The 12,790-nt window shown below is 44.2% G+C and overlaps 1 protein-coding gene across 1 annotated transcript in view; it reads right to left on the reverse strand.

Moving 5' to 3' along the window:
• The window catches only part of NEDD9 (neural precursor cell expressed, developmentally down-regulated 9), a 58,508-nt gene extending 48,917 nt beyond the window's left edge, over window positions 1-9,591 (reverse strand). Inside the window, exon 1 of the mRNA XM_033154561.1 lies at window positions 9,398-9,591. Coding sequence (XP_033010452.1) covers window positions 9,398-9,409 — 12 coding nt within the window. The 5' untranslated portion in view covers window positions 9,410-9,591. The remainder of the gene's footprint in view (window positions 1-9,397) is intronic.
• Between the last annotated feature and the right edge of the window lie 3,199 nt (window positions 9,592-12,790).

Below are 12,790 nucleotides of genomic sequence, written 5' to 3' on the forward strand. Positions count from 1 at the left end.
AAATCCGCAGAACTATAGTTGCTATGGAGTGGTAATTTTTGGTTCAGGCAGTGCACTTCTAGACATGCCTACGCAGAAGGAAGTCCTCCTGAGTTCAGTGAGACTTACTCCTAGGTAAGTATGTACACGATGCCAGCCTTAATGTAAAATAAAAAATGAACGTCTCAAACAAAAACAATTCATTAATAGTGTAGTTGAAAGTGCAGACAGTTCCTCATGTAACCCTCATGAAAATAATAGCTCCTTTTTTAAAGCTCCCCTTCATTGTTCTCCAGGGCATCCAGATGAACGAGGATGTCCTGAAATTCTAATTTAAAATGTCCCACAGAATCTCTTTTTCGTTTGCATTTGTTCTCTTCACTCATGCTAAAATAGACTTTCCATAACATGCAGTGCATTCGTCTTGCATCCACTTCATCAGGATGCAAGACTGTAACAGGAGACGGGTAGCGTGCTGTATTTACAACAGACTACAAACAGTGACCAAGAGTGTCATTAATTATCTTTCCTCTCTTTGAGTCAGTGCTGATGCAAAATAATATGTACAGCCTTTAAAGTATCGGGTGACTATAGCTGCCTAAAGGCTGCTAGTTACCCATGCCTTGTGAAGTCAGAGGAATCTCTTTTATTAGTATTGAGATTTTACTGATCTCATTTACCACACTTTGACATTCAGAGGGGAATGTCAGGAATAAACACAAACGTGGGGTTTGGGTCAGCAAAGTACATACCACCACCACCCTTTTTTTTTTACATAGCTTAATGCTCCAGGTCTTTCATTGCCTTGGTTACAGACAGTAAGCACTTATGGTTAGAAATACAGTAATCCTTCCCAGTGATACTGTTGTGTTTGCCTTGGCATGTCGACGTTGTATTTACGACTCTGCTGCAGCCCAAATCGAAGGCCTCACAGACCAATTTGCTCAGGTTTCTCCCTTTCCTACCAAGTATCTAAAAATAGATAATCAATACCTTAAGCTTTCCACAGCAGCAACACATGCCCAACCCCTGCCTTGCATATTGTGAACTACCCGCCATTTCCCTAGGTTTGCTTCAGATGATCAGCTAGCTAGCAAACCCAAGTTAACTCTAGGTAGGCGTGCCAAGTTCACTTATACAGGGCTGTAAAAAGGTATGCAGGATCATCAGTGGATCCATGCACATTTCGCCACTTCTGCCCTGCAACTGGTGAATCAAGAAGAGATAGCTCAAGTGACATCGTTGTTGTTGTTGTTGTAAGGAGGGCTGCTGAAAATTGAGGGTCTTTAGGTTGAAAGGTTGGAGTATTGCAACAGAGCTTGTACCGCACATGCATAAAGTATAGACCCCCAGGTTCACTCCTTGACACCTCCAGCTAAGCAGAGGTGGAAGGGCTAGGAAAAGGCTTCTTAAACAGTAGGCTGGTTTCTACACGCATTCACACGCCCCTCTCTGTCCTCCATCCAAGTCAACAAGAGGTGTTATCAGAGTCCAGGGATACTGGAGAAGAATACAAATTAGGGCTGGTAGAGTTTTGAAGACCAGCAGAGAGGCTTGGATGGTAGTGTTTGGCCCCCAGGCATTCAGCTCCTCACTCTGGGTCTACACTGACCAGCACTGACTCTCCAGGGCTTCACAGAGCAAGATTTCCTAGAGATGCCAGCGACTGCACACAAAACCTTTTGTAGTTGTCCCTTTCTCTCTTGGAAGATGCTGCAGGCCCACAGTTTGTCCTATGGCTGCCCATCATAGTCAAGAAGGAAGCACTTTCAGCACTATCCTGGGTTTGGATGACATGCTAAGCCAAACTGTGGATTAGCTGTTGGCCCTGCATGAACCTAAAAAGCTCCAGCGGGGAACACAGTGAGTGCCATGTCCTCCTTGGGAGAACCATGTTTGCAAGATCACTGTGGACCACACCCTGGCTCAGCATAACACGCAGACCAGACCTTAGAGAGGCTTGGTAGGGCACAGTTTAAGAACTCCTCCTTGAAGTGAATACCCTGCGCTTCCTAAAAATCACAGTGCTTAGGTCCTTAGTTGTAAATCCATTCATTCTATAAAGTCCTCTTCTGCTTTGACCTTAAGGTATGTTCATAGTACACTGGCAATGAACAGGGGTGGGGAGAGGGCTTGTAACAGGCGGGTGTTAATTACAGCAACAGGGCTATTTAAAACACTGGTGATTTGAAGTCTTTTCAAAATCCCAATTTGTTATCTACAAATCACCTTTTAAACAAATGCTAATCCCTCCCCCTTCTCTAATGGGGCATTAAAAAAAAGAGAGACTCATTCACCTATTTCTTAACTGAAAGATGTGCAGTGATATATTATTTCATTTAAAAGAAATATACCTGCAATTACTCGCTGCTATTAGTCATTTCTATCCAATTTCATGCCTACAGCTTGGCAGACTGAAATCTGTTTCAATACGATCGTGGAATTTTAGAGTTGGAAAAGAACCTTACAGGTCATCTAGCCCAGTCTCCCTACTCCATACAAGAATGTGCAACCACAGCAAGGGAGGAGAAATCATTTCCAGTCCAAGGTCCTCATTCTGTTCCAGGCAACCAGTTGAACCATGTTTGCCAGAGGCAAAGGGAGGCGGAGCAACACATGTGAATTTTACCTTTGAACAGTAGGCTAGTCTCTAAGAGACCTTATCAGAGTTCAAGGATGTGTTCCAGGTAGACACAAAAAGCCTTGAGGTTTGAAGCAGTGCCAGTGAAGGGAGTAGCCTGGGGAGAGGGGGATGCCCTGGAGAACATTCCAAGGGCCAGAAAGAGATGTCTCAGGGGCCACATTTGCCTCCCTGGCATGAGGCTCCCCCCCCCCCCCGAATTAGAGCATCCCTGAGAGACAGCCATCCTCTGGCGAAGGAGAGCTCACCACCTCGCAAGGCCATTTGTCCCACTTCTGAGCAACTCTTACTATCAGTTCCTCCTAATATTTAGCTGAAATCCGCTTCCTTGCCATCGCCCACCCGCTGGATTCAGTCCTGCCCTCTGCCACAAGGGGAAGCAAGCCTGCTTCATCTTCTGCATGATAGCCCTTCAGATATTAGATGGTCACCATGTCTCTCCTTAACCTTCTCTTCTCCAGATTACAATCTACGCAGCTTCTCCAACTCTTCCTCACAAGATGGACCACATCCCTCCAAGCATCTCTGGATGCAAGATTATATGTGCTCTCTGATTACTTTACCATAGGCTATGCCATGGTTGTGGCCAAGGGGGGAAGGGAGGGGCAGCTGTCCCCCCCAAGTCAATAAAAATACATAGCTAACTGAGGATCCCCCCCCCTTTTGGTCTTCCATCCCCAACAAAAATCCTGGCTACACCCATGGGTTACGCGCCACTGCCAGTAGAGCTGTGCCAGCATCTCTAAGGCAACAGAAGAGTTGTTCTATTGTGGCATCTTTCTAAAATGGCATATAGACACCCGTGGGAAATTTGTTGTTAAGGCCATTTTGTTTAAGCTGAGAAGCAGCTGTGGTCAGGGATGTGGGGGACCACACCCATAAAGGCATTTCTCCTCAGCCAGTTTGAAGCTCAGGCCATTGAAGCTCAGGCTCTGCTGCCTTTCATTTGTTTCTCCTCTGGCCAGACACTTTCTGGCGACTGCCCGTCCTGGTGGCTGCCTCTGTTTCTCGGAATGCAGAGCTCAGAGCCACTTCCCAAGTTACAATTTTCTGCCTTGGACCTCTGCCCACAAGTCACTCCCATCAGAAAAAATTATAGGGCAGGGAGGACTTATTTGCCAAGGTCTATGCACATCAGACTTTGGCACACAAAGGGGCATGGGGGAAAGGCTTGGAGAAATGCACAGATATATTTCCAATGCTTCTGACAACTTGGGCCTTAACCAATGTGATGGCCTCTGAGGTGCTACAGCAAAGACCCTTTGTTGCCGTGACAGAAGTAAGACAGCTAGCTCTCGTTATTTTAATGGGATGGAATGCTCTTGGGAATGAAGCTCAAACGTGGCAGGTGGTTCTCTACAGTGCAAACCTGGAAGTTTATTCTCCAATGGTGCAACTAGGAAAATTGCCCCCGGGAAACCTCAGTTGCTGTTCCCAACTCTTATTATGCCTTACAGGATGGGTGGAGACTCTCAGGCCTGAAGGTGAATTGCATCTTTCCAGGCCTCTCTACCTGGCCCTAGAATACTCTCCAAATTTGGTTGGATTATGTCCTAGAACTCTGATCATGCCTCCTTCTTGTATGGATAGACAATACAGAGGGTGTGTGTGTGTGTGTGTGTGTGTGTACACACTGAGCTCCTTTGGGAAGAAGGGCAGGATGTAAAATTGATTGATTGATTGATTGATTAAAACTACCCTACTGCACAGAGGTAAAATTTACACTTGCTCTTCCATCCACTTTTGTTTTTTTGTTTTTTAATAATATTTATTAAACTATTTTTTAAACAAAACATATAAAAACAACAAAAACAATTAAAACAAACTACATAAAAAAGAAAAAATACAAAAAACTACAAAAATCTCATTATCTTTAACAACCTGTATTTTTCTCACATCTTAATAGGACTTCCTCCTGTCTCCTCCTTCTGCGTCCCTTGCAAATATGTAAAGTAACTTCCCATTTAAACTAATTCTATCCTTCTTTTAACAACAACAATTCTTTTATCATCTCTTATCTCTTACTCAATGCTATATCAATATATCAATTTCTACCTCTACATCTTAACTTATTCCTAAAACCAAATCATTTAACTCATCTTTAATTCTACAGCCTATCCTTTTTTCAAAAGAAAAAATCTAACTTTAAATCTTACAATGTTCTTTTAAATACAATTTAAATTTTTCCATCCACTTTTGCCTCTGGCAACACCCACCATCGGCATGCGGCCCCTGGAAAGTTGCCTAGAAGAGAATGTGGCCCTTTGGCTGAAAAGGATTCCCCACCCCCACATTACAAGTATTCAAATGTGTACTAGATTATACACGAAGTGCAATGTATGGGAGTGGGGAGATTAATACTGCTGTGTATCAATGATGTTTCAAGATTTTGTTGGAAAGCATAATATACTCAGTTTATTGCCCAACAGGTGAATCTTTGTAACATGCTCAGGCCAACTATCCATCTTATCAAGTGTCCATTTTTAAGTAGCAGCCAAATCAAAGCTTTGTTATTAGGAAAACAACAGTTGTTTATTAAAATAGTAGGCATTTATGTCACACAACAGTGTAAACTCTAGGATTACAACTCCAGGACATTAAAAAAGACATAGGGAAATTGTTGGAACATGTGTATTCTTGCAAGTTGTAAAATGTATGCTTCAGAGAAGTGTCCAGATTTTGCCATTCAGAATGAATTTGAGGAAAGTGATTGGTGGCAAGACTTTGATGGCCAGCAATTTGATCCAGACCAACCTGAGCACGACTTTGAAGTCTTGTAGCCAAACCAATTCTCTATCCATTAAACCACAAGGGGTATTGATTTTGTTGTGCAAACAAAAGGGGGGGAAAGACAGGACATAAAAAAGCAATATATTAGATGCTGGCTGGTTGCCTTGCTTTTAAGAGAGGCAATAGAAGTTGTTTTTCAAGTTATATCAACTTTGATAAACGGTTTTAAATTTGTAGTAGTATTAGTGAAATCTATAGAATTACTCCAGGGTAAATGATTTGTGGACTTCAGCTTAAGAATGTTAGCCTTGGGTAAACTGTTTAAATAAATACTTCATACTCCCTAAGAAATGTAAACAAACTAGTTTACCAGGAAGGTTTTATAGCGGCCAAAAATCTTCTGATTTTATGGTTTGCCTGCTCGCTGGCACTTTTCTTTTGTCTGTCGTGCTCCATCTAAGAGCATTACATAGTACTGTATGGCTATTCAGTCAGTCAGTCAGTCATCTGAATTAAATTACCGTACTCATTTCATATGCACTCAGTGTTTAGAAGGAGACTGCATCTATATATGAAATAGGATCATCGCTTTTGGCAGTGCGGGAAGGATAAAAAAGGGATAACCAGAAATGTCAAGGTGATTTTATAACCCCAAAGGGATTACTGTGCAATTAAGGCAGAGTATTCCATACCCAGTTGAAGCCAACAGCAAAATGTTCCTTGATCCCAATAGTTGGGAAGGTACATTGGCCTCACATTTCTTTTCAAAACACTGTTTATAAGTGGGTGTATTTCTGAACTGAGGTTAGTTGAGATCCTGAGAGCTTTCAAAGAGTAGCACTAAGTCAAAGATCCTTGCTCCCTGCATCTTCCATCCATGCAATAGGAATTGAGGAAACGGCAGGATTGTTGGCAGCCACAAAGAATAGCCAAACATTTCTTCCAAAATTACTTGGATCCAATATTTGTAAGCCCCTTCCTTTCCCCCCAGAGTTGGTACTATCTTCTACCTGCCCAGATTCATACCTCAACAGAGGTTCTACTGCTGACCACCAGAACCTGCTACCTACTCATTTGCCCTCTCCAAGACTCCAAGTTCACAATTCCACCTGCTCACTTTCCTGGGTGTTGATCCAGGTCTGATCTGGGTTTCAGGGGCCTCTGGCAGACCCATTCCTCCGTTTGTGAACCTTGGAAAGCTTTCCTAGCAGTGCCAGGCAGTGCTTCAAGCAAAGCTAGGCCTAAACACCCTTTAAATTTATCATCCTAGGTCAGGGGCACTGTGGGAAATGAAAATGGTGGCCAGATTCAACCATGTGACACTGCTCAGAGTGGCAGGCCATTAAAAAAAAACAACAGTGAAAGTAGGCAGCCAATGTCAGCTGCCCACCTATGCCAGGTGCTGCCACCAGCCCTGGGTCTGGTTCCAAAGAAAAAGAGAACAAGCAAATCCTGGGGCTAGCACTGTGAGACATCTCTCAGGAAAAGAACTGCTGTCAGCACTGTCCCAAATTCATGAAAGTTTTTAGTTGCCTTTCAAGATCTTCTGTCACAGCCTTTCACTGTTTAACCTGAATCTTCTATAACAATCCTAAGCTTGGGCGCATCATTCATGAGAGCTGGCTCTAAATTCCCCTGCGGCATGCGGGAAATTCTGAGAAGGTTCATGTACGGGGAGGCCCGTAGCATGTTCCTCTCCCAGTCCCTTCACCGCTGCTGCCTCCTTCGCTCCCCCTCCCAGCCTTTTAGAGGAGGAAAACCAGAAAAAATATTTTCCCCTGGTTTTTCCCCTTTAAAAATTGGTGCGTCTTATGGTCCAGAGCGTCTTATGGGCCGAAAATACGGTATATTATTACAGTTAAGAATTAGTGTACCTCCAAGCATGAATTATCATTATGACTATTTGCTACTCTATTTATTTTTGCATTCTAGAGGCTATAATCATAGGCTGGGACTAGCTTGGAGCTATGCATTGTACAGCCATATAATAAGACCACCACTTGTGGCCAAATTAACTCACAACATTATAAATAGTTACAAACTTCGACTTGGAAGGTAAAGAACTTCCTTCACTCTTTTGGTTTCATGTTGACCTTGACAGGTTTCCTTTTTCTTGGCAGAGGAACAACATTTCCTTCCCTCTCCCTCCCCCTACCCTCCGAGTCCAACAAAACAAGATTGCAGTAGATGCTATTTGCTGATCTGATGCCCCGGGGTATTCTTGTACCAAGCACACATATTTTTAATCACTATAGAGCTGTGACTGACTGCAAGGAACCAATCGCGAAAGCTCTGAAACAGAATTCCTTTAGAAAGAGCTCTGCAAAGTTCAATCTCTTTCCTAGTTTAACTTGAAAGGGTTTTCCTAGACCCCTGGGAGACAAAGGAATACAGGGGTCACTGCTACCAAATACTCGTCCAGATAGTTGCTCAGAGCTACCTAAAGAATTGTGTACAATGCACACATTCCCAAGTAAAGTCCTACTGAGTTCAGTAGTCTTTACTCCCTTGTAAGCATGCACAGAGGATCACAGCCTGAATATTTGTTTTTAACACAACTAGAATGAACTCTATAAACTAAGCAAACTGGAAAGAGGGGGAAAGCAAGACAACTATTCATTCCAAGTGACTGAAATGTGTAAGATTCTGGCTACACTTTTTTGTATTAATATTAGGGTAACATCTCTGCAGCAGGAATCACATTAAATCAACGTGTGAGCCCTCTTGCTAAAAGTACAGGTCTAGAATTTTATATTTCATCTAACTCTGTTTGCCCCATTTTTTAAAGCACTCATCCTTCAAAGTGTCCCAAGCTGGTGAACAACATGGGGACGGTCCCTTCTTATCCTCACAACTAGGCAGACATACAGGGACTAACCCACAGGCAGCCATTGTGGTGAATGGTTGAGTAGGAGGAACTTGAACCCAGATCTCATGGGTCCACTGCACTAAGTTTTTTAAAACTGGTTCTTTAACAGGAACTGAGATGTTTTATACTTTATCAAAGCTATTCCATTAGGTGATGGAAGGAAATCTTTTCAGATCTCCTGCATAGATTTGCATGCAAAATGAGGAGAAATCCAAGCCCCAGTCAACAGCTAAACCCTTTGCTGACATCTAAATATTTTCTGTCCAGCCAACATAATCCTGATCTCATCTTGATTTCTGAAGGAAAGAAGAAATTATTTTTATCACTGACTGTAAACGACATCCTCCTCTCAGTTATCTATTATTCAATGATATCTCTGCTGGCAAAGATTTAAATTGCTCCACAACAGTTTTCTTTTAACCCATTGTTTCACACACACACACACACACACACACACAAACACCCCAAAAAGGTACCCACACATATTTTTATCCAAAAGGGATTTGAAGAGCTTCGAAAGGAGGTAATAAAATCTCAAGTGTCTCAGTTACTGTGAAATATTAACTTTGAGGCTGCAGTCCTATACTCACCTGGGAGTGGGCCCACTTAACTCAGTGGGTCTTACTTCCGAGTATACATATGTATAGGGCTGCGCTACTGTTTCGGCCTTTCTCCCTGAAAGTGCAGCCTTACTCCGGAGTAAGCGAGCGAGGCTGCTGTACAAGTAAGGAGCTAGAGGGAGAGACAGCGTCAACGTCTTGCAGATCAACAGCGGATGAGAAAAGATCGAGCTTGTCAGAGGCATAGTTGAGGGTGGTTAGAAGTTTTCAAACAGCAACAAAACTCTCCCCTCCAAAATACAAAATAAAAACTGGCTGCTAGCAAGGACTAAACGCAGTCACTCACTCGACTTTTTGTTTTTGCTTTTAAATTCAAGAGACCTACTGAACACAACTAAGACACCGCTGGAGAAATTTGGAAAAGTTTCCCGACAGATCTTTAACTTTGGCTCGACCCTGAATCCAGGCACCGAGGCGGGTCAGGCTCGCGTCATTCCCCGCTCTGCCAATACATCCTCGGTAGCAGCAGGAAAAGTACATGCACAACTTTTGCAGTCCCACGCGCGTTTCCTTCCCCACGCACGAAAAAGGGGGGGGGCGAACAAGCCATCTTCTTACCTTGTACTTCATTCTCGCAGGCCTGGGGCAGGGAGTGGAAGAGGCGCTCCCTTTTGGACAAGTCAGTCCCACCACCTCGAGCCCTGGCGGGTTTTATACTCCATTGACCGCCGCTTGCAATCGAAAACGAAAACAGCCGCCTTGCCAGCTCCGGCCGCCGCGACGCTACTGCTGAGCTGCGTTTCGCCAGCGACTCTGAGCTCGCAGCTTTGCTAGCTCGCTGGCTAACCGCGGCGCTCATTTGCATAGTTTCCCGCTATTGGCTAGAGAGCCAGACACGCTGCGGAGGAGGGCAACGCCCCCTACGCGCCGCCTTCTGAATGAAATCTACGTGTAACACGCGTCGCTCCCGCCCGGAGTTAAACGTGGGAAAGGAGCAGAACGTTCTTCTTGTAAACTGGTCTCGCATCCTGGGCGTAGCTGGGGAGGGGGGAGCTGCGGCAGCCGCCCCCCCCTTAATCAAGTGAAACAATACATATACTTAACTAACTGACTGACCAATCACATCGGTTCTCCCCCCCCAGAAAAGTCCTGTTGCACCCCCCCCCCCGAAAAGTCCTGGCTACACCCATGTCTCACATATAAGAGATTGGAGCCCAAGTGAGGTCCGACACAGGATTCACTAAGGAACTTCTCACGAACTCCCACTGGCCCTTCGTGAAATCGGCATTTAGGACAAAAAAGGGTTCGTCTGTTATCTGCTGCTTCTGTTGTTCCTATGAGATTCTCTCTCTTTATTTGCAACTTTCGTGGTGTTTGTCTGAATGTAACTAACCGCTTTTAAATAAAAAAAAAATATATTCACCTTCGAAAGAACCCACACAGTGCTGAAATGTTCTCACCCTCTCACCTTTGCAACAGAATGTGAAATTATTGTTCCTGTGTCTACAACACAGACGCGGGTGGCGCTATGGTCTGAACCACAGAGCCTCCTAAGGCTTGCCGATCAGAAGGTCGGCGGTTGGAATCCCTGCGACTTCAAAGTGCAAGTAGATAAATAGGTACCGCTCCAGCGGGAAGGTAAACGGTGTTTCCCTGCGCTGCTCTGGTTCGCCAGAAGCGGCTTAGTCATGCTGGCCACATGACCCAGAAGCTGTACTCCGGCTCCCTCAGCCAGTAAAGCGAGATGAGCGCTGCAACCCCAGAGTCTTTCGCGACTGGACCTAATGGTCAGGGGTCCCTTTACCTTTAAAACATGTAAATTGAAGAATCATAGATGTCTTGTTGGACTACAATTCCCATCATCCCTGGCCGGGCGTGATAGGAGTTGAAGTCCAGCAACATATGGATTCTCCAAGTCACACTCACTCTCTTACACACAGGCTTGCTCTGCTTCAGTGGAGTCCACCACCACAAACTGGGGTAATTAGTCTGGTCTGCCAACCAGGGTTGATGTAAAGGCAGTGCTCCCACCAAACCTCTGAGATTTAAAATAGAAGATAGCTTTGACATTCTTCTGAGAAGCCCATCCCATGTTCCCTGTGTGAATCACTCTCCTGACACTGCATCCTTTTTTTTTCTTTTTTCATTATGTAAATTTTTTTATTAAATTTTCTGTTTTACAATTTCAAATAAACATTTTACAAACCTTAAAATAACCCTTCTCCTCTTCCCGTGGTTCATTTTACATATCATATGCATCCCTGGATATTTTACTATAACCATTCAAATCAATTTCCCACTTTTACATCCATCAAAAATTATTTATTCTGTTGAATTTATCTTAATACTCCCAGCGTTTTCAGCTGTATACAGTTATTTTCCAGATATTCAATAAATGTTTTCCAATCTTCTTTAAACGTTTGTTCTTCTTGCTCTCTTAATCTATATGTTAAATCTGCAGGTTGTGCATATTCTGTCAACTTTATTTGCCAATCCTCTTTAGTTGGGACTTCGCCCACTTTTCGTTTTGGGGCTAACAAAACATGGGCCGCAGTTGTTGCATACATAAATTACCTTTTCTGACACCTGGGAATTTTAGTCTGGGTTATCCCCAACAAAAGAACTCTAGTTTTTTTTTTTTGGGGGGAGGTAATTTTAAACATTTTTTTTCAATTCATTATAAATCATTTCCCAATACCCTTTTACCTTTATACATGTCCTCCTGACCCTGCATCCTGATTGGAAGAGGTGAGCACAGAACAGTGACTCGCACAGAGAGAAAAAAGGCCAACCTCTTGCAGGAGTGACAGAGCTCAGCTCTGTGGTCACTGGGACAGGTCCCATGGCATGAAAGACTATCCTCTTTGCCCACATAAAATTCCAGCCTGACAAGGAAGCCTTCTTTATCTGTTTATTAAAAAAAAAAAATACCCTGCTCTTCAGATGTAAGCTTCCGGGTCAGCTTTCAATTATTATACAGTGGTCTCTGCCCTCAAGCTTACAATCTAAAAGTTATGACACAAAAGGAACTGGGATTGGGAAGTGGGGGGGGGGGACAACTAAGTGTCAGCAGTAAACCAGCCAGTGGTAAATCCCTTGGTTCCCCAGCTGGTGCCTCCCACGATTCCTCTGCATCCAAGTAGTCCATGACACTATGTTATTTTAAGTGTCCCCTCTGCCCAATTTCCTATTTCTGCTTCTACTATGGCCAGTAGAAGGGGGTGGGTTGCTCTGCCTTTGCCACACAGTTCTTCCTTGGAGGCAGGGCGTGTGACTTCCACCTCACCCTTGGGTCTCCCGGTGGTGATGCACGTTGCCCTTCACATCTGCAGACCAGGTCTGGGTGGGTGGAGTCATTCTAATAGTTAGGACCGCTTCTCCTCTGGAACCTGTGGCCCTCCAGATGTTGCTGTAGACTACTGCTCCCATCATCCCTGGTCATTGGTCTTGGTGGCTGAAGCTGGTGGGAACTAGGGTTCAACAACTTTGGAAGGGGGGGCACTGCATTGAATACTTCTATGTTTCTGGCTCAGGAATTATCATTTGTGTAAACAGCAGAACTGCCTCTCCCAGTGGAGGCTGATCAGAAGACAGCAAGGCCAGATGGTAAATCACACAGCGGGCAGCACCTCTGCAGATGGGATGCACTGGGGGCCCAGAGCTCCCATCCATCTTTTGAATGAATTCACTTCTCACTGCAGACTAGCAGGTCTCTTGTGGTATTAGTGTCCTTCAGCACACAACTTAGGAATTACTGTTGCAATGATTGCGGATAATGGATGTGAAGGGCTTTGAGCATTCAGAAAGTGTTGCCATTCATGGGGTAGCAAAGGGGGGCAGGGGGGCAGTTGCCCCCCCCGCCAGATCCACAAAACTTATTGAAAAGCATTGGAAGTACTAATTTATCTGAGGTTCTGTCATTCACCCCCAGCAGAAGCCTGCCCCCTACAAAGTCCTATTTACAGGATATTTTTTACCCATGATTTCCCAAGAAAACCTCAACATCTTTGG

The sequence above is a fragment of the Lacerta agilis genome, chromosome 7, assembly GCF_009819535.1.
Source record: "Lacerta agilis isolate rLacAgi1 chromosome 7, rLacAgi1.pri, whole genome shotgun sequence".
NCBI lineage: Eukaryota > Metazoa > Chordata > Lepidosauria > Squamata > Lacertidae > Lacerta > Lacerta agilis.